This window comes from Pipistrellus kuhlii, unplaced genomic scaffold (assembly GCF_014108245.1).
Source record: "Pipistrellus kuhlii isolate mPipKuh1 unplaced genomic scaffold, mPipKuh1.p scaffold_m20_p_7, whole genome shotgun sequence".
Lineage (NCBI taxonomy): Eukaryota > Metazoa > Chordata > Mammalia > Chiroptera > Vespertilionidae > Pipistrellus > Pipistrellus kuhlii.
Window position 1 is genome coordinate 5,287,650 of NW_023425573.1, and position 20,683 is coordinate 5,308,332.

Genomic DNA, 20,683 nt, shown 5'->3' on the forward strand with positions numbered 1-20,683 from the left:
GACTTTTAACTCCTTACACATCAAATCTAAATTCCCTGGTGTGATATTCAATAATAATAAAAATACTGGCCAACAATAACTGAAGAGGGACAGTGCAGCCAACCTCTGTGCCTTGCTCTTTATAAGCACCAGCCCAGTTAATCCCAGTGACAACTGACAGATAGTAGGGAGCAGACAGGACTCAAACCCATGTAATTTCGTGAATAAATCTGAATTCCCTATCGTGAACCTGAATTCCTACTTCTTCCCAGCACATATCCTTCCAGTTAGACTGGTTTCTTTTCCTTCCTTTCTTCCTTCCTCCCTCCCTTCCTTCCTTCCTTCGTTTTCTATAATCCTTTCAAAATTTTGTTCCACCCTCCTCTAGTGTCCTTATCTTTCTTTCCCTTCTGTCACCGCCTAAAGTTAGCATGTACTGATTGGAACATTCCCAGTTACTCTGGCCCCTAACGGACACTTCAGTTAATAAAAGAATGCCTTGTAGAGCTCCCAGGCAAAAGTGCCAGAAAGATATCAATGGCTCAAAGCATTCATGACACACTGGGTAAGTTGCCTAAATTATCTGCCTAGTTTGCTACACCTTTCATTTCATTTTAGCTCGGATCACTCTGTACTCGGAAGCGTATTTGTTCTTGTTTCACAAACTGACACGGCCATTTTACAGTGAAGCAACCTGGTGGGCCCTGTTTTAACCAAATTAAGGGATTAAAATGAAGGAGGTTCAAATTAACCTCACCAAGAACAGGACAAACTAACCTCAGGGGCCTCCTAGTGCATTGTACTGAGAGGGTGTCACGCTACTTATGCACCAATTCTGCGTGAGGAAACCTGAAGACAACCAAGCCTTTCTACAAGATACCTGCGTTTACTTTTCCAAACATGTCAAGTGACTTGAATGAAAAAGAAAGTTGGGAGGAACTATGCTAGAGTTGCACTTGTCAAGAGCTCAGAAATAGGCAGAGTGAAACCAAAGAATCGCCCAAGTAATAATCAATATAAGTTTATTGCACACACCTCAAAATGACCGGAAGCACTCCCATCATAACGTGGAATGAGATTCAGGGAAATGTTGTTATGAAGCAGCTTACATAGTGAGGAGACAGTGATTGTTCCTTCTTCACAGTTATAATATTAGAATTTTCTCAAATGATAGGGAACTGGTCAGTGGTTATTTCACATCGACCTTGAGAAATAGTTCAAGTTTTGCATCTGATTTTCAAGTTAGTTCAAATGAAACTTTGTATGACTAACCTGGTTTTGTCTTCCCAGGGACTTTTCAAGGTTGGTCTCTGCTTGTGTCTTATTTTAACTGAATTCATTATAACAAAAGGGTATTGTTGCAACATTTGTCAAAACAGGAACATGAACTGTTGATTACTTAAGAATATTATATCAGGGTTAAAGCACGTGATAACTGTGCTATGGTTATTAAGAGAACTCCTCTGTTCCTGGGAATATGCACTAGGGGTGAAGGGATATGATGAATCCAACTTATTCTCAAATGATATAGAAAAAAAAAACCAAAAACATACATGTGGCAAATGGGGCAAAATCTTAAAAGACTAGGCCCATGCAAAAGCAGACCTGAGCTGGCCACTGGGACAAGTTCAAGGCCATTGTTGCCCTCAGGGACTATAATGGCCATATAAGTCTAGGTGCTAAGTGCTCCGAAGAGATAGTAACCACCATGTGTGGGGCGTGATACCTCCCCTCCATAGATGCTGGGTGGCAAGGCTACTGGAGATGGAGATTCCCCCCCCCCCCCCCCATGCCATCTCTGGCAAGATGACAGGCCATTGCTGCTGCACCTCATTCCTCCCCCCACAGGCACGTGGGGCATTATCTGGGCCCGTTGACCCAATAAGCTGTGGAGGATGACTGGTGTGAAGGAGGCTGCACTGCCACCTAAGCCAGAGGCCACACTGCCACCGTAGGCAACTTTGCCAAGGCCACCTTTTCTGCCATCTGCAAGGTCTACATCTCTGTCACTCACACGCCTCTACAGAGACCAAGCTTCCGTGTCAGGAATTCACCTACCTTTAGTCAAGTTTCCACAGGACAGTCTCCATGCAGAGGGCCTGGGCTCCAGCTTTGGCCGCCACATGCTTTCATACAAGAAAAGCACACTGGATACATTAGGCCTGGAAAAAAAGAAAAGAAAGAAAAAAGAAAATCACCTGTAAGACATGTTTACTATACAGAGTCCTGGACTTCGTCATTAGATATTCTCATCCAACTAGAGCAGCTGCTGTAGGGATTCTCAGACCACACAGAGGCACACCCAAGTAGTGTTTTATTATCCCCATTGGTTCCAAGAAGCCAGTAAATACCCTGGAGTACATTCCTAATGGTGGAGCTATGGAGAAGGCCAGCCAGCAAGTCCAGAATTCTGGGAAGCCTGCCTTGGGTGGGGGAGGGGGAAGAGGTGGAGGGGAATGAATAGCCCCTGTCAACGAATAGTCACGTGCTACTGTTTGGAATTAATCTTACTATTTTTTTCCACTTGCTTATAACCTGCATTCGGTTAGTTGTTAGTTCTTAATTTCTAACACAAATCCTCTTTTTCACTTCCGCCCTTTCAGGCCCTTGATAATTGTCCTTAATTATTGAGATGGCCTTACAGTTCTTAAATCCACCCTGCACACTTTTTAGAGTTCAAAACCTTCAGAGATGTGCTAGAATCAAAAAACCAAACCCATCAATATCAGTAGCTCAAACTTCATTCAGTTTAAATGTAGACTATCAAACAGTATTGGATAACTTGAGGGAAGAGAAAATAGCAAGACATGAATGCGAATCAAATACTATTGGAGAACTGAGCTAAAGAGTTTTATTTGCATACTGAGCACATCTTCATTTTTTTCCCCAAGGAAGTGGTTACTAGTTTTTGCCAGAAAAAAAAAAATTGTCCACCATCCAGACCTGAAATATCATGACTATCATGTACACATAAGGAACTGTTTGACAGTGAAATTGGGTCTCAAAAGAACGGTTGGCCCAAAAAGAAACTCACTACAGACTGATTCATATGCCTCTCAGCACAACCATTATGGCTTGTCTCCTTTTCTGTTCTTATATGTGTATTTCTAGTAGCACATGAGCTCACTCATCTAGGGAAAATGATGAACAACATAAACCGATGAACAAGAACAGACCCGGAGACAGGGAAGCATCGATCAGACTGTCGGACCTCAGAGGGAAGGTGGGGGAGGGTGGGGATCAGGGGAAGAGATCAACCAAAGGACTTGTGTGCATGCATATAGGCCTGGCCCGTGGCCATGGACAACAGGGGGGTGGGGCATGCGTGGAGAGGGGTTTGGGATGGGAGTGGGAGAATGAGGACACTTATGTGATACCTTCACCCATAAAGAAAAAAAAAAAAGATAACAGCACAATTCTTTTAAACTAGTCGTGTACAGTTGTCTGAGTGAGCAAACCCATCTTCAGTGCAGACAAAACCAAAACAAAACTTATGTGGGTTTGAGTGTGGGTCCATCTCGAAGCTCCCTGGCTACCCGCGTGTCTCCAGGGGCTCAGGAATTCTGCAAAGAGCCGGGGCTGGGACAGGGAGAGCGCAGAGCGGAGAGGGGAGACCGCGGTGCTGGGAGCGGGGTGGCCACCGGCGGCTCCGCCCCGAGGCTGCTCCGTGGGCCGGGCCGGGCCAGCCCTTCCCACTCCGGCCTCCCCGCCCCTCCCGGCCTCCCCGCCCCTCCCGGCCTCCCCGCCGCCCGCGCGCCCTTGGCCGTCACTGCGCCGCTGCCGGCCATGGCCTCCCGCCTGCTCCTGCGCTCCCTGCGCCGCTGGGGCCGCCCGAGCCCGCCGCGCGCCGCCAGGTGAGTGCCCGCCGGGCAGCACCCCCCTCCGGGCAGCACCCACCCTGCGGGCAGCACCCCCCTCCGGGCAGCACCCCCCCCAGAACAGCACCCCCCCCCAGGGCAGCACACCCCCCCCCCAGGGCAGCACCCACCCTCCGGGCAGCACCCCCCCCCAGGGCAGCACCCACCCTCCGGGCAGCACCCCCCCCCAGGGCAGCACCCACCCCTCCCTCCGGGCAGCACCCACCCCTCGGGGCGCCTTCAACATAGTTTATATCTTATATTCCTGCCATTTGAAATTACAGGATTCTGGAAAAAAATATTAATTTGGAGAGAGTTGCATTATTGTACATGACATGAAGTCTTCATAGTATTATTTTATTGTAATAATTGAATCTTATGTAATTTAATCTGCATCATTGACAACACTACTTTGCCTTACCTCACACATGTAGTTAGTTGTAGACATGGTTTCCTCTTTATATATTGGGAAGTGAAGAGATCATTAGATAAGAGTAAATTACTTCTTAAGCTCATCCAGGCAAGGTAGATCCTCTCAAAAGTGGTGATGCTCAAATTTGAACAGGTTTGTCAAATTTCAGACTCTCCCGTCTCTAGTGTCTTTGGAGGGAAAAAAGATCAAGATTTTTCATAGTGTTTAGTGACATTCATTTGGGTATGAAGGGTAGCAATTTACTTAATTTTCTTTTTTTTTTTTTTTAAGATGTTCTCATTCCGGAGGGGAGCATCGTCTAGAAACTTCTTCTGCTAAAAAATTAACAGATATAGGAATTAGAAGAATCTTCTCTTCAGAGCATGACCTTTTCCGGGAAAGTGTAAGGAAGTTTTTTCAGGAAGAAGTGGTTCCTCATCACGCAGAGTAAGTGGCCCATTTTTCTTTAAACTAATGCGCCCGATGAGTAAAATAAGAACTCTTTCATATGCTGTGTGATGTTCTATTTTAAAAAATATATATTGTGTTTAGGGCTTTATAAACCTTTTTAACTGTTTTCAGTAGAGTGCGGTGAGATTACAGGATTTTTAAGCTAGTTCAAAACTTTGCCAATGAAATTTAAAATATACAATCCTATATAATAAAAGGCCAATATGCAAATTGTCCCCTTGGTAGTTGATCCGCGAGATCGGGAATTCGATCACTCGCTATGACCACGGGGGGCGTTAAGCACAGAACATGGCGGGGCCTTGAGGGAGCAAGGGAAGGAGGATACAGGGAACTTGACCGCCAGCCAGGCCTAGGGGCCTCACCGTGCACAGTTTTTGTGCACTGGGCCTCTAGTTCTAAAATAAGAAAGATTGTTGGTCAAAGGGTATGAATGTCTAGGTATAAAATAAATCATGGGGATGTGATGTACAATGTGGTGACTATAGTTAACACTACTGTAGTGCATATTTGAAAATTGGCCTTAAAAGTTCCCATCACAAGAAAAAAAAAATTGTTACTATATGTATGGGGACGAATGTAAACTAAACTTACTGTGGTGATCATTTTGCAATATATACAATGAATTATGGTGTACACCTGAACTAATAAAATGTGACATGTCAATTATATCTCAATTTTTTAAAATGTAAAAATCTCAAATCAATCTAAGAACAATATTTTAGAAAACCGGTGAAGTGACAATAAAATATTAGTCCATTCCATAGTCTTTCTTTTTCTGCTTCATGTATGGATTAAAATGCATAAAAGCTCAAAGGCCAGTATAATGCAAATCTTAGTAGCCAACAGGCTACCTCAAAATATTTTTATTACTGAATGAGTAACCTCATTGCCTAAAAGCTGTCATTTCTATTAAAATAGGATTTTGCTGTGTTTTCAAAATTTACTCAATGCCAGTACTTTCCTACAATTAGAATGGTTTTTAAAAATTACTTAGAAATAGCCTCTATTACGTTTTTATTAATACTTTCTGTAAGACTGACCAAAACTAACTAAACTCTGGTGCCATACATAACTAGTCTGTGGGCACTATCCCTCCTGGGGGCAGGCAGGGTGCCTTTCCCCTCCCCCACTTTCCCTTTCCCCTCTCCCTCCAGGCACCTTACCATCAGCTTCCTCACTCCAAGCTCCAAGGCCCCTCCTTTCCCTCCATAACTTGTTTTCTAAGCCTTTTGTCTAGGAATCACTTTTTCTTTTTTCTTTTTTAAAAATATATTTTATTGATTTTTACAGAGAGGAAGGGAGAGGAATAGAGAGTTAAAAACATTGATCAGCTGCCTCCTGCTCATCCCCCACTGGGGATGTGCCCGCAACCAAGGTACATGCCCTTGACGGGAATCAAACCTGGGACCCTTCAGTCCACAGGCCAACGCTCTATCCACTGAGCCAAACCGATCAGGCTAGGAATTACTTTTTCTACATCCAGTGAATGTTCTCTTAGAACTTTCTAATGCCACTGCTGTCCTAAAGAGCTTAGCAAGTATTGATAGAGGAGGAGGAGGAGGAGGAAGGGGCTGGGAAGGGTGAAGCAGTATTTTCGAGATTTGATGGCACAGGCAGTACAGTCAGATACCCAGGAGCCAAAGTCATTTTGTCACAGGGCCCTTTCACCAAGGCCTCTTCCCAAAGGACAAATGTTTACCTGCCTTGAGGCATTCAATGTGTAAATATTCCGATCTCAGTTATATCTGAAATAGCTAGAGATTTCCCCTTTAAATCATAAAGTATTCTCCAAAGTTTAAATTGTTGCTTCAAAAGTTTGTAAAGGCAAAAATAAGCTAAATGAAATGTTTAAAGACAAAAGAAATGTAGTATATGTCACCCTAAGACAGCTTTTTGTTCCTTTCTTTACTCTTTTCAATTCCATTCCAGGAAATTGTTGGTGAGAACTGGCAGTAAAAATGATAGAAGTTAACAAGTTGGAGTTGATAGTAAAAATATTTAGGCAATATACAAAACACTCCAAAAAAGTAACAACAACAACAACAAAACACACATGATAATCAGCTGTTTCCTTTAAAGTTTCTTGAAGTATCTGATCTGTGTTTACCTTTAATTAGTATCTTCAAATACCCCATATCTTACTAACTATATCTAACTACCACTTTTTAAAAAGATCTCGGGTACTTTAACTATCTCCAGCTAGCCATATCTTTCCTCATGCCATTCTCTCTCTCTCTCTTTTTTTTTAATTGATTTCAGAGAAGAAGGGAGAAAGAGGGGAGTTGATAGGGGGGAGAGAAACATCTATGATGAGAGAGAATCCTTGATCGGCTGCCTCCGGCACGCCCCCTACTGAGTATGGAGCCTGCAACTTGGGCACGTGCCCTTGACCAGAATCGAGCCTGGGACCCTTCAGTCCACAGGCTGATGCTCTGTCCACTGAGCAAAACCAGCGAGGGTCCATTCTCATTTTTAAAGAAGAAAAGCAGAGGTTGCACAAACTCAGGCAAACCTTTAACCCTTTCAGAAGTTCATTTGACAGAGCGCTCTGCTGCAAGGTGCTTCTCTGCTTTCCTACTTAAACTGGAATAGAGGTGACTGCTCTTGTCAGTCCTTCTGTGTGTGTATCCCATGATTCAGCGCTTTAAGGAAATATGCAGGAGGCCGTTGCCTGTACAGGGCAGGTTGGGCAAACTCCATAATCATATACACAACCACAGCTGAGAGAGACTACACCCATGCATGTCCCTGGATGCCATTTGCAGGCCCAATAAATAGTAGGTGTTAGAGCTATAGGACAATATAATCCTGAATGGCCATTTGTAAACTTTCCACCCAAGGCCAGGCAAAGCTTGCTGGGTACTGGAGTCAGACACCATCTAAGGAACCGGATGTGTCCTAGACACCTGTTCTCTCACCTGTATTCCATCCGCATTCCCAGCCACAGCCTCAGCCCCCAAACCCACTTGACAAGAGCTTCCCAGGGGCTGCACATAGGATGCAACTCCAGCTCCTGGGCTCTGCCATCGCCACCCAGTGTCTCTGGGCTCCGTGTTGGGCATCCCTTCCCTTTGGATATTTCTTCCCTCCTCCCCTTCCCTTAAATAAATTCAATTTTTCTCTACCCATCGTCTGAGATGGCTATTTAGCCTTGCCCACACACCACCATATTAACCTTTCAGTAAGGAGGGGAAGCAGGTGAGAGAAAGTGGCAACAATGAAGAAGTAAAGAAGAGAACAAGGAGGAGGAGAAATAATAAACAAGTCCGATGCAAATAGAAGGGTATGGATGACGTCAACAAATTACCTTACAGTAAAAGAGCATTTAGGCACAAAATCGTTCATGAATGTCACTTGTCGATTTTTAAAATCATATGCGGGGGAGGGGGGAAAATGCTTTTCTGATTTTCCAACGTTTCTCTTTTGCAGATGGGAGAAAACTGGAGAAGTGAGCAGGGAGCTTTGGGAAAAAGCCGGAAAACAAGGACTGCTCGGGGTCAACATCGCTGAGCAGCACGGCGGCATCGGCGGGGACCTGTACTCCGCAGCTGTGGTTTGGGAAGAGCAGTAAGTACGGGGACGCTGGAGGTTGAGTCTCGTTTGTGAGCACACCGCTCACTTTCCTGAAAGTAGAAAGAATGCCTTCTACTCTTTTCCCGGGATTGGAAATTCAGTGTAAAACGTGAAGGTTCATATACCGCCCACATACTCTGGCACATTTTTTAAATTGGGGGAAGGTAGGAAAATTCGCTTTTATGTTCTTTAAATGGGTGCTGTTGGAAATGAAAGAGGGAGTTTTATTTGTAATTGACCCCTTTGGTCGCTTTTATCTCTTTGAAAAGATACTTGAAAGAGAAGAGTGGAAAAACATTTCCATCAGATATACTAAAAGTTTACAATACAAAAACAAATATTTTGGTTGATACATGGGCGAAAGATTTAAACCAAAAAATTCAGCAAAAAAAGAAATGCAGATAGGCTTTTTTTGAGATGAAAAAAGCTGAAGGACCAGTAGGAAGATGGTGGCATAGGTAAACAAATACCTGTACCTGCTGCCTCCCACAACCACATAAAAATTACAACTAAAATGCAGAATAACCATCATCCAGAACCCCTGAAAAGCTGGCTGGATGGAAGTAAAGAAGAAAGCACACTGAAACTGGTAGGAGGTGCGGAGGCCAGAGCGGGTTGGTCTGGCGCCCACATGTGCCTCTTTATTAATTGGGAGGGAGATTGTCTGTGTGGATGCCGCCCAGAGGTGCAGGAGGTTCCAAATCCACCACCGGAACCCCAGCCCAGGGTCCCAGACCTGGGAAAAGAAGTCCCTATGATCTGTGGAAACCAGTGCAGATTGGGGCTCAGTGAAACAGAGGCTGCTGGAGACCCAGCTGTTCCTCTTAAAAGGCCAGCACCATGAACTGAACTTACAAGGTCCTGCTTCTTCTGAGCTCCAGCTCTAGGGTGAGGCTCTGAGGAACACAGACACATATGAAGAGAGACTGGATTGTCTGGCATCGAAACAGGAACTTGGGGGCGACTTTCTCCCAGATGGAGGTGCTTGCAGGGATCATTGTCCCTATGCTGGGACCTCCCCGGTAGCAGGGATGACTGGCAGCCATTTCTGTTTGCTCTTCCCTGGTGGTTCCCTGAGACGCCACCTCATCCAATTTACAAATCCACCCTAGCTGTGTGCAACGGCTGTTGCATATAAATGGCTTGTCCTTGTTCAGGCTAAAATCTCAGACAAGCTGCAGCTGCGTCAAGGAGCCACAAACCTATCAATAAAAAAGCCCTAAGACCTGGCATCAGCACCAGCCTGCCTTGTTCACAGCTGGGCCTCATCCGGGCACTTCTAAACCTGATATAGAGAGGAGGAATCTGCAGAGCTCTCTGTAGCTCCTGCTCAGTGGCCTTAGGCAGTGGCTGACTTTGCATCTCCCTGGAGATCTAAGAGCCAGTGTACCCAGTGGTCAGTGTCAGACCGTATCAGATTACAACTCTTCACATCCATAAGGGACACACTCAAGGGGCAGGCTCAGTGAGCACCAAAGTTCCACTGAAGCAAGTCCTGCTCCATAAGTGTGTTTCTTGCATAGCAGCTCTCCCACTGTAATCAGAGCTGGCCCCCACAGCCAATTGGCCTGGAGGTCAATTCCTCCCAGTGACACCAATGGCAATAAAGTCTCAACTACAACAAGACTGTGCTCACAGCCCACACAGGTGTGCACCTAGAGCTCCCTGCTCAGATGATTAGGGAGGCTGAGTCACTGGGCTCTATAGGACACCTACTCCCAAGTCCTCTCTATCAATGCAAGAAAACATAGCAGCTCTACCCAATACATTGAAACAAACACAGGGAATTAGCCAAAATGCAGAGACAAATAAACATATCACAAATAAAAGAAATGGAAGAAAGCAAACTTCTGGGTATAGAAATTAAAACTATAGTTATAAAGTTACTCAAGAATCTGCTAGAAACCTCTAAAAATATGGAAAAGAACCAGTCAGAAATTAAGCATACACTTACTGAAAACAAGAATAATATGCAGGGATTCAACAGTACAGTAGAAGGTTCTGAGAACCAAATCAATGATTTAAAATATGAAGGGGGAAAAACCCCCAACTGGAAGAGCAAAAAGAAATGAGAATCCAAAAATATGAAGATAGTATAAGGAGCCTTTAGAACAACTTTAAGCATACCAACATCCAAATTATGGGGTGCCAGAAAAAGAGAGAGAGCAAGATATTGAAAACCTATTTGAAGAAATAATGACAGAAAACTTCCCCTACCTGGTGAAAGAAATAGACTTATAAGTCCAGTAAGCACAGGGAGTCCCAAATAAGAGGAACTGAAAGAGAACCACACTAAGACACGTCATAATTAGAATGCCAAGTGCTAAAGACAAAGTATCTTAAAAGCAGCTAATTATCTACATGAAAATGCCCATATGACTGTCAGTAGATTTCTCAACAGAAACTATGCAGGCCAGAAGGGAGTGGCAAGAAATATTCAAAGTGATGAATAGGAAGGACTTACACTAAAATTACTCTACCCAGCAAAACTGTTGTTTAGAACTGAAGGTCAGATAAAGAGCTTCACAGACAAGAAGAAGCTAAAGGAGTTCATCACCAAACCAGTATTATATGAAATGTTGAAGGGCATTCTTTAGGAAGAGGATAAAGAAGAAAAATAAAAAAATAAAAAATATGAACAACGAAATGGCAACAAATACATACCTATCAACAACTGAATCTAAAAATCAAAATAAACAAATAAGAAATTTAATGAACAGAATAAATTGTTGAATAAAGTAGAATCAGAGGCATGGAAATGGAACAGACTGACGATTCTCAGAGGGAAGGTGGTAGGGGTGGGAAGAGATTAAACAAGAATCTTATATGCATATATACATTTATGCATTACCTATGGCAGTGGTTGGCAAACTGCAGCTCGCAAGCCACATGTGGCTCTTTGGCCCCTTGAGTGTGGCTCTTCCACAAAATATCATGGCCTAAGTGAGTCTATTTTGAGAATTGGCGTTAGAAGAAGTTTAAGTTTAAAAAATTTAGCTCTCAAAAGAAATTTAAATATTGTACTGTTGATATTTGGCTCTGTTGACTAATGAGTTTGCCGACCACTGATTTATGGGTGGCAAAGATCTGGAGCAGGATGGGAAGTGGGTGGAGGGGGGCAATGGGAAAAAAAAAGGGATATTTAATAGTCTCAACGATAAAGATTTTAAAAAATGCATAAAGTCATTACAAGAAAAATAACAAAACAAAACAAAAAAGTTCATCCTCACCACCAATCAAATGTAAATTAAATTAACTGTGAGTATCTACAAAAGTTAGTAAAAACAAGAAATTGTAATACCCAGTGCTAACAAGGTTGCAGTGAAAGTGGCCACTCATATACTCTTGATGGCATTATAAAGTAGAACAATAAATGTTTGCGGATTAAAAATATGGATACATATAAAAATTGAAAATGCTTCTGCTCTTTGATCTAGGATGCCACTATGGGGAATTTAACTTAAGGAAATAATGTAATGGAAAAATATATCAGATATATAGAAAAATAATTATGTTAGATCATAATCCCCCAGATTTGGAAGCACTCTAAGTGTCTGGCAGTGGAAGAATAAAAAAAGGTGTAAATTACGGTACATGAACAATTTGTAATACAATATTTTATAGCTATTGAAGATTATTATTACAACAACTATGTAAAAAAAATGAGATTTTCCCCCCTATAATTTAAAAATACATGCCGGGACCGGTTTGGCTCAGTGGATAGAGCGTCGGCCTGCGGACTGAAAGGTTCCGGGTTCGATTCCGGTCAAGGGCATGTACCTTGGCTGCGGGCACATCCCCGGTGAGGGGTGTGCAAGAGGCAGCTGGTCGATGTTTCTCTCTCATCGATGTTTCTAACTCTCTGTCTCTCTCAATTCCTCTCTGTGTAAAATCAATAAAATATATTAAAATAAATAAATAAATAAATAAATAAAAATAAAAATACAGATAAGTGCAAAATTCATGCCATGACTGCAGCTATATTAGAACTTATTGTTATGATAAAGGTAATTTAACAAAATGAAAATAGTTGCTGTGTTAGAGAATACAGTTGTAGGTGACATATTTTTAACGTTTCATCGTTTCATTCACTAAATGTGTTCTCTGAGCTTCATGAAAGTACTTTTATTATGTTAGAGCCAGAGGTGAAAAGAATAGTCAAAACTAAGAAAACCTTCAGCAACTTTATTGGTTTGGGAGGAGACAGCGTATTGTAAAACTAAGACCTTTCATACTATGTTGTTGTTTTCATTGAAAGTCAAAGAAACTAAAAAACAGAACAAAATAACTGTTTTGTGCTTTAAATTCTCTTCTTTTTTTCCCCTAAGGGCGTATTCGAATTGCACAGGCCCCGGCTTCAGTCTCCACTCGGACATCGTCATGCCCTATATTGCCAACTACGGCTCCAAGGAGCAAGTGGAGCGCTTCATCCCCCGGATGGCCGCGGGCAAGTGCATCGGCGCCATCGCCATGACGGAGCCCGGGGCGGGCAGGTGAGCGGGAAGCAAACTATGTTCTACTTGCTTCATACAAAACCGTGAGCAACATGCTAGAAGGCGTACAAAGATGAGCACGGCGTTAATCCACACCTTCAAGGAGCTTCAAACTCCAGCAGGAAAATAAGGCCTTGCGTACACATAACTACAAAGCTGACTGTAATATCCGTTGTACTTGAGATCTTACTGACGTAATGCAATGCGAATGAAATGGTAGGATGGGAGTTGAATTGGGGGCATCATGAATGTTAGAGGTGGTGTGGAATTCACCCAGACGTTGTCAGCAGGTTCTTAAAATACGGGTTAGGAACTCTGGATACAGGCTGGAGTGGTGATCGGTTTTAAAAGCCATTCATAAAAATGAATATGTTTATTTACTCAGTGCTTTGACAATGATTTTAGTAAGACCCCTCAGGGTGCCATTATATAGTGATGAACAAAACAGATGCAGCCTAGGAGCTCACTGAGGTAAGAAAGAAAAAAATAGATACTATAGTCACAATTATAAATTGTGGTAAGTACTAAGTACTGTGAGAAAAACAAGGTGCTATGCTAGAGACTAATGGTGCATGTGTGCTTGGTAGGGAAGGGAAAAGCAAACTTAGATGGGAGAAGTACTTTATTATGTTAGAGCCAGAAATACTAGAGAAAGACTATAGAAAGTCATTACATTGCCCTACTCGGTTGCTCAGTGGTTAAGCATCTACCTACAGACTGAAGGGTCTCAGGTTTGATTTTGTTCAAGGGCATGTACCTAGGTTGCAGGCTTGGTCAGGGGACATGCAGGAGGCAATCAATCTCTCTTACATGGATGTGTTTCTCTGTCTCTCTCTCCTTCCTTTCTTCTCTCTAAAAAAACTAATAAAAATAAAAAAAAAATCCTTGGGTGAAATTAATAAGAAAAAAAATGTTGCTATGTTTACACTGAAATCTGGTAAATGAAAAATAACCAGTTATTCAAGAACAGAGAGGAAAGCTTCCACATGGTAGAACCAGATTTTAAGGAGTAAAACAAAAGGGTGGAAAGCTTGGGTATTATGTTTGCCTTGAACCTGTAAAAAAATAAAATAAAAATGTGGCAACAGAGAGGATTGGTTTTAAAGGAAATCATGTGCTCTGTCATGAGCACAAGAGAAAGTGAGTTTGAAAAGAGGGGAGGATGGAGTGAGGGGTTAGTAATGTCAAGGACACAAGGAGGTTGAGAGCTGAGAAAAGGTCATGGCAAGCTACTGGTGATCTTTGGTTGTGATTTCAGAAGAGGAAGGGCGGAAGTGACTTTGGAAGGTGTGATATGGGTATTAGGCAGAGACTAATCTTTTTCTGTTGGGCTGTAAAAGGAAGTGTAGAGAGGGCAAGTGTAGTAGTTTGATAAACCAGCATGGTAAGGGATATGTTTTATGTTAAAGAGAGTGGCAACATATAGGCCAATGGCAAACAGGCAATGCAGAGGAAGAGCGTAAAGGTGTGGCAAAGCAGAAATGAACACCTCAGACTTGTTTCTGCAAAGCTCAGGCTGTAATATTTTAAATTTTCTCTTTTGATAGTACTGTTTATTTTTATTTATTTTTAATCCTCACCTAAGGATATGTTTTATTGATTTTTAGAGAGAGCAAGGGAGAGAGAGAGAGAGAGAGAAACGTAGATCAGATCAGCTACCTCCTATATGCGTTCTGACTTGGGGATGGAACCTACAACCTAAGTAGGTTCCCTGACTGAGGATCAAACCCACAGTCCTTTGGTGTATAGAATGGAGCTCCAACCAGCTGAGCCACACAGCTACAGCTATTTTTTAATGTCTTATTATTTCATAACATCATTTGGCAATATGCTTAAATTGTATTTATCTTTCTCAGATATAAATCTATAATTATAAGCCAATACTGATACTTAATTTTGCCAAAATAAAAGGATTTTGACTATTTCTTTTGCCTAAAAATGTGACCTAAAATAAGTAGTAATTGAATATCTTCCTTTGCTTTTAAGATAATTCCTTAAGATAACTGGCTGATGGCCCAGGATTCTGAGGCATCATACTTACTGTATTCCAATTCCAACCTCCTACATGTTAGAGGCAACAGAAAATTCGAGACCTTGATTTATCTCCAGCTGAACTCATACAAACAAAGGCTTGCTTAATTCTTGTTTATTTAGATTATCTGTCCTTATCTTTGGTTATTAATTATGCAGGAGCATGAGAATAAGAATGGAGAAAAAGAGGCAGTGTTTTCTGGAAGTTTGTGAGAGTAAAGGAAAAACAGTCAATCAGTTTGCTTATTTAGAGATAAGAAAAGGGGCCATGTGGGCAAGAGAATGCAAGAATGGAGAAAAGCTGCAGCACATGAAGAAGATTAAAGTTTTGAGGAATTACGGTGAAAATAAAACAAAAGTGTATGGGAGGGAAAGAATAAAGAAGATAGGACATGGTTCATTTCACTTGCTTTCAGAGATGCAGGCCACTCTGTTTTTTTGCTTTGATGTGGCTTTCACAGAAAAAGGTTGCGTTTGCTAAAAATCCCTGATCCTTTCCCCTTCCTCATACATAGGAAACTCCATCCTATATAATAAAGAGAGAATATGCTAATTGACCCTCATGCCATTCCAAAGATGGCAGCACCCACAGCCAATAAGGCGGGAATATGCTAATTAACTGCCCTGCCCTCAAAGGTGGCAGTGTCCACAGCCACAAGATGGTGGCACCCAGTCCCCTCCCGCATGGCTGCCTCTGGAGTCCCTCAGTGCCCTCAGCCCCCCAGCCACCCAGGGCTGGCCCCGGGGGCAGGCAAGCCTCAACGGCAGCAGCCCAGCCTCCCAGGGCCCCCCCGAGGCTCAAGTAACCAGGGCTGGCCAAAGCTTGCGCTGTTGACAGTGGCAGCAGCAGAGATATGATGGGAGCATCCCCTTCCCCTGATTGCCAGGTCACCTCCCACCTTTGAGGGCTCCTGGACTGTGAGAGGGGGCAGGCTGGGCTGAAGGACCCCCCCTCCAGTGTATGAATTTTCATGCACCGGGCCTCTAGTTATGTATAATTATGCACATTTGTACTTCAACATTTTCTTTGCTTTCATGCTGATTTTCTTATTTGGCTATCATAATAATCTCTGTAAAACAGAGAGATAGTGTGATCCTATGTAAGAGAATCCACCTCTTGCCTCTTCCAACTTCTGGTGGCTGACGGCATTCCTTGCCCAGTGATATGGCTCCAATCTCTGCTTCTTTGGACATGCTGGCACTCCACTTCTGTCAGTGTAATCTCACACTGAGTCTCTCTCATTAGTTATTGCATTTAGTGTCTGTCTCCCATCTCATGTTACACAACGGCAAACCCCGTTTTCCGTATAGGTAACACTGGCACATTCCAGGGATTAGGATTTGCCCTCTTTGGGGTCATTAGTCATTATAAGATATTTGGAGCTGGAAGCTACCTAAATGTTCCACAAGAAGAGATTGTTTTTAAGAAAACGTTATAAATCCATAGATTGAAATTCTATGCTGCTAATAAAATGTATTGTACAGAAAAACATAGGATACTATTATTTTTTTACATATATTTTATTGATTTTTTACAGAGAGGAAGGGAGGGGGATAGAAAGTTATAAACATCAATCAGCTCCTACTGGGTACATGCCCTTGACCAGAATCGAACCCAGGACTCCTCAGTTCGCAGGCCGATGCTCTATCCACTGAGCCAAACCAGTTAGACTAGGATATTATTAAGAGATCAAAATCATATATATGGTTCCATTTTTATAAAAAGGCATATAAAAAACACTGTGTATCTGTTTCCCTGGAGAAATACTGAAAGGATATATTTTTTTTAAATGTTCATACAAGGAAGCAAAATTATTTATTAAATCAATTTCTCCTTTGTCTAGAATATTGTCTGTATTTTTCATGTATTAATCGTGAATATTTGTTTATATTATTTAAAATATAAATTATTTTGCATTTAGAAAATAGTCTACTTTGAGAGGAGGCTTGTTAGGGGAAATGGCATTTGAAGCAATCTTTTAAATAGCTAAGCTTTTGACCAATAGAGGTAGGGAAAGGTAGCAAGGTGAACAGATGCAAGGACAATCTGACAAATGATCTCTGGGATATGGTGGGCCTTGAAAAGTCATCTGAGTCCAATTTGGGGATCTTGAATGAAAGCATTGGGCCTTGTTATGCTCCATAATATCTGGCTAATTTATATATTTTTAAATCACAGATTTATTTGTATAAATGATTTAGCATATATTAGATATGATTTTTAATGCATTTGTGTGAGCATTTTTCATACTAAAGAACAATTTTTATAATGGTGTAACTACTTTGAATTATCATGGTATAGTCATACTTAACCTAACAGCATTGGCATAATTCAATTTTTATTAGCTAATGAAATTTTCATTTTTTTTTTTTCAATTTCAGTGATTTGCAAGGAGTAAGAACACATGCTAAAAAGGATGGAAGTGACTGGGTTCTTAACGGCAGCAAGGTGTGTACACAGGGGCTTCTGTGGCCCTTCTTTCTAGAGTGATGCCATGGTGACAGTGTCTCAAAGACTATTGATTATTGATTATATCTAGGGAGGCTCACGCAGAAACTGAGATTTGAGTTCACCCAGGAATTGAGTTGTGTTTTGGAAACAAAATTTTGCAACATTTATGTTAGATAAGATCTGTTCCATTTCTGTGTTTCATTTTGCACACCCCCTCACTCAAATAGAAAATATTGTTTTTGCCAAAACCAGTTTAGCTCAGTGGATAGAGCGTCGGCCTGTGGACTGGAAGGTCCCGGGTTCGATTCTGGTCAAGGGCATGTACCTTGGTTGCGGGCACATCCCCAGTAGGGGATGTGTAAGAGGCAGCTGATCGATGATTCTCTCTCATTGATGTTTCTAACTCTATCCCTCTCTATTCCTCTCTGTTAAAAATCAATAAAATATATATATATATTTTAAAAATATTGTTTTTTATTCCAAACAACCTCATCAAACCAGAAAAGGAGAAGGTAAGGCTCACATTGTCAAAATATGGGACTAATGATAGCAAAGAATTGAAGATAATTCTTCGTATTATCAGGAAGAGTTTCAAAAGATCTTAGGAGAAAAAGATACCATTGATCAAATTTGAGAGCCCTTCAATCCTTCTGGGAGCCCATCAACCCACGATAAAACTGAAAAGCTTCTCTAAGTAAGGTTACACACAGGCTCCAAGTAAACACTGTGTATTCCTTAGACTCTAATGTCACTGATGGCAGAGGATTTGTTTACAAACAAATTTGTATACACTCTGTAAATATTTGTTGTTGACTGAGTATTAAGAAAAGATGTTCATTTTCTGTAAGGCCTGCACTATTTTTCTTCTACTATTTAATAACCTTACATTTAACTAATTAATGCTTCAGATAGAATATAGAGTTATAAAGCATGGGTAGAATATAGAGTTATAAAGCATGGATAGGACATAGTTATAAAGCATGGATAGAATATAGAATTATAAAGCATGGGTAGAATATAGAGTTTATAAAGCATGGATAGAACATAAGACTTTTAAAGCATGGATAGAATATAGAGTTTATAAAGCATGGATAGAATATAGAGTTATAAAACATGGGTAGAATATACAGTTATATAAAGCATGAACAGAATATAGAGTTATATAAGGCATGGATAGAATATAGAGTTATAAAGCATGGATAGAATATAGAGTTATAAAGCATGGATAGAATATAGTTATAAAGCATGGATAAAGTATAGAGTTATAAAGCATGGATAGAGTATAGAGTTATGAAGCATGGGTAGAGTATAGAGTTATATAAAACATGGGTAGAATATAGTTATATAAGCATGGGAAATATAGAGTTATAAAGAATGGAGAATATAGAGTTATAAAAGCATGGATATAACAGAGTTATAAAGCATGGATAGAATATACAGTTATAAAGCATGGAGAATATAGAGTTATAAAAGCATGGATAGAACATAGAGTTATAAAGCACGGATAGAACATAGAGTTATAAAGCATGGATAGAATATAGAGAGTTATAAAGCATGGCTAGAATATAGAGCTATAAAGCATGGAGAATATAGAATTATAACGCATGCCTTGTCTGGTTTAGTCTCCATGCATATGCTTTCCCCTAATGGTGACTTGCATGTGGACGTGGACGTGGTGAGCGGAACATCACAGGTGTCTGGGTTTTCCAGGTGTTCATTACCAACGGGTGGCTGTGTGACGTGGTGATAGTGGTGGCCGTCACAAACCGCGAGGCTCGCTCCCCGGCCCACGGCATCAGCCTTTTCCTGGTGGAGGATGGAATGAAAGGATTTATCAAGGGACGGAAGCTACATAAGATGGGAATGAAAGCCCAGGTAAGTCATACTGTGAATCATATGTAGGTAAAAATTGAGATTACTCAATTTTCATTAATAAATTATTATTTATAAATAATTGAACTTATTCGATTATGCCTTATATAGAGAACTGCCTAAAACACAATCATACCTTCCAATGCTGAATTCCTAAAGCACGCTTTTCATAAAAGATAATGGAGATTCATTCCACCGTTCATGGAGCTTTACCTCCTCCTAGTGGTCAGCAATAAAAGTGAATCGGGATATTTTAAATATCTGCTTTAGAAATGGCAAAATTAACTAAATGATAATAGGCCCCTTTATGAAATTGATTAAAGAAAAGAATGAACTAAGAACAGAAAAAAATTCTATTCTTTGTTAATTACTTGGTAATTTTTTGTTGTTGTTGCTGAAAAGAAAAACATTTTATTTAATGTGCATTAGAAACCCTTAGTCCTCAGTCCCCACAGATCTGGCCAGCACTGGGGCTAGAATGATGGTGTGCTGTAGTGGAAAAGCCAGAAGTTTGGAATCAGTTGAACCTGGGTTGCATCGCTGGGTTACCACTTACTAATTGCGTGCATTAACCACCCCAACTTGGCTCCCAGTTAATTTGTTGTTTTTGTTTGTTTGTTTGTTTGTTTGTTTAATGGAAATAACCTCACCAGGTTGTTGTGAGATTTAAATGAAATAATTCTGTACTTAGTTGTATGATCTCTTAGGACACTGCAGAATTATTCTTTGAAGACGTACGGTTGCCAGCTACTGCCCTGCTTGGAGAAGAGAATAAAGGCTTCTATTACCTCATGCAAGAGCTTCCACAGGTGAGAAGTGTTAAATAGGACAGAACGCTATAGAACTATATAAATCCATGTGTATAAAACTTGTGATATAGCCGATCATTCGACTGTACCTTAACGTAAAAAGAAAACATGAATTGTGTAGGCTACATGAGTAAATACCTGAACTTGGGGATATTCATTCAAAGCTTATACGTGAATAGGGAAAGTAGATATTTCAGTTCTTTGATTTCTTCTTGGAATGATTTTAGCTTCTGAATCACAGGTCAAGAATTTGTATCTCTCCGTTGAAGGAATATAGAGTCTGGGCACAGTAGAAAACAGGACTAGTGAATTAATGACAAATCAATAGGCAAACTTTTAAACTGAAGCAGAGAGTGGAATAAAATGGAAGAACAGAATAGGGTAAAAGATTTAAAAAAAAAAAAAAAGACATTTTATCTCAACCAAGGTGATTCCCTCTCCAGGATAGGAGCAACGTGGAATAAATCTGCATGCCTCAGGTTTTCAGAGGTGATACATAGTTTCCATTGCCTTTCCTTGGCTGCCTGCATGTATACTTCAATCTCACTTCCCTTCTGGGTAGATTATGCCCTCTTCTCAGCACATGTTGAAGGAGGGGGGGAAAAAGAATTTATATCTCTTTGCAAAGAAATATCAGCCAAAACATTGGCAGTTTTGGGTTGTTTTTTGTTTGACTGTTTTTTTTAATAATGCCTGAGAATCGAAAGGGGAAATGTTAAGTTCAGACCAAATAG

At 41.1% G+C, this 20,683-nt stretch overlaps 1 protein-coding gene, 1 long non-coding RNA gene and 1 other non-coding gene across 3 annotated transcripts in view; 2 read left to right on the forward strand and 1 right to left on the reverse strand.

The window, feature by feature from the left end:
- Nucleotides 1-987: 987 nt before the first annotated feature.
- Nucleotides 988-20,683, reverse strand: part of LOC123651622 — a 35,616-nt gene continuing 15,920 nt past the window's right edge. The window contains exon 2 of the long non-coding RNA XR_006740450.1: nucleotides 988-2,141. This is a non-coding gene — a long non-coding RNA (uncharacterized LOC123651622). The remainder of the gene's footprint in view (nucleotides 2,142-20,683) is intronic.
- The window catches only part of ACADL (acyl-CoA dehydrogenase long chain), a 35,974-nt gene continuing 19,005 nt past the window's right edge, over nucleotides 3,715-20,683 (forward strand). The window contains exons 1-7 of the mRNA XM_036420756.2: nucleotides 3,715-3,833; nucleotides 4,540-4,695; nucleotides 8,149-8,286; nucleotides 12,621-12,785; nucleotides 17,199-17,265; nucleotides 18,979-19,143; nucleotides 19,848-19,949. Of these exons, the coding sequence (XP_036276649.1) occupies nucleotides 3,766-3,833; nucleotides 4,540-4,695; nucleotides 8,149-8,286; nucleotides 12,621-12,785; nucleotides 17,199-17,265; nucleotides 18,979-19,143; nucleotides 19,848-19,949 (861 nt within the window). The 5' untranslated portion in view covers nucleotides 3,715-3,765. The remainder of the gene's footprint in view (nucleotides 3,834-4,539; nucleotides 4,696-8,148; nucleotides 8,287-12,620; nucleotides 12,786-17,198; nucleotides 17,266-18,978; nucleotides 19,144-19,847; nucleotides 19,950-20,683) is intronic.
- Nucleotides 20,370-20,481, forward strand: LOC118710027. The gene has a single exon (XR_004985254.1). It is a non-coding gene; the product is annotated as a small nucleolar RNA SNORA67 (small nucleolar RNA).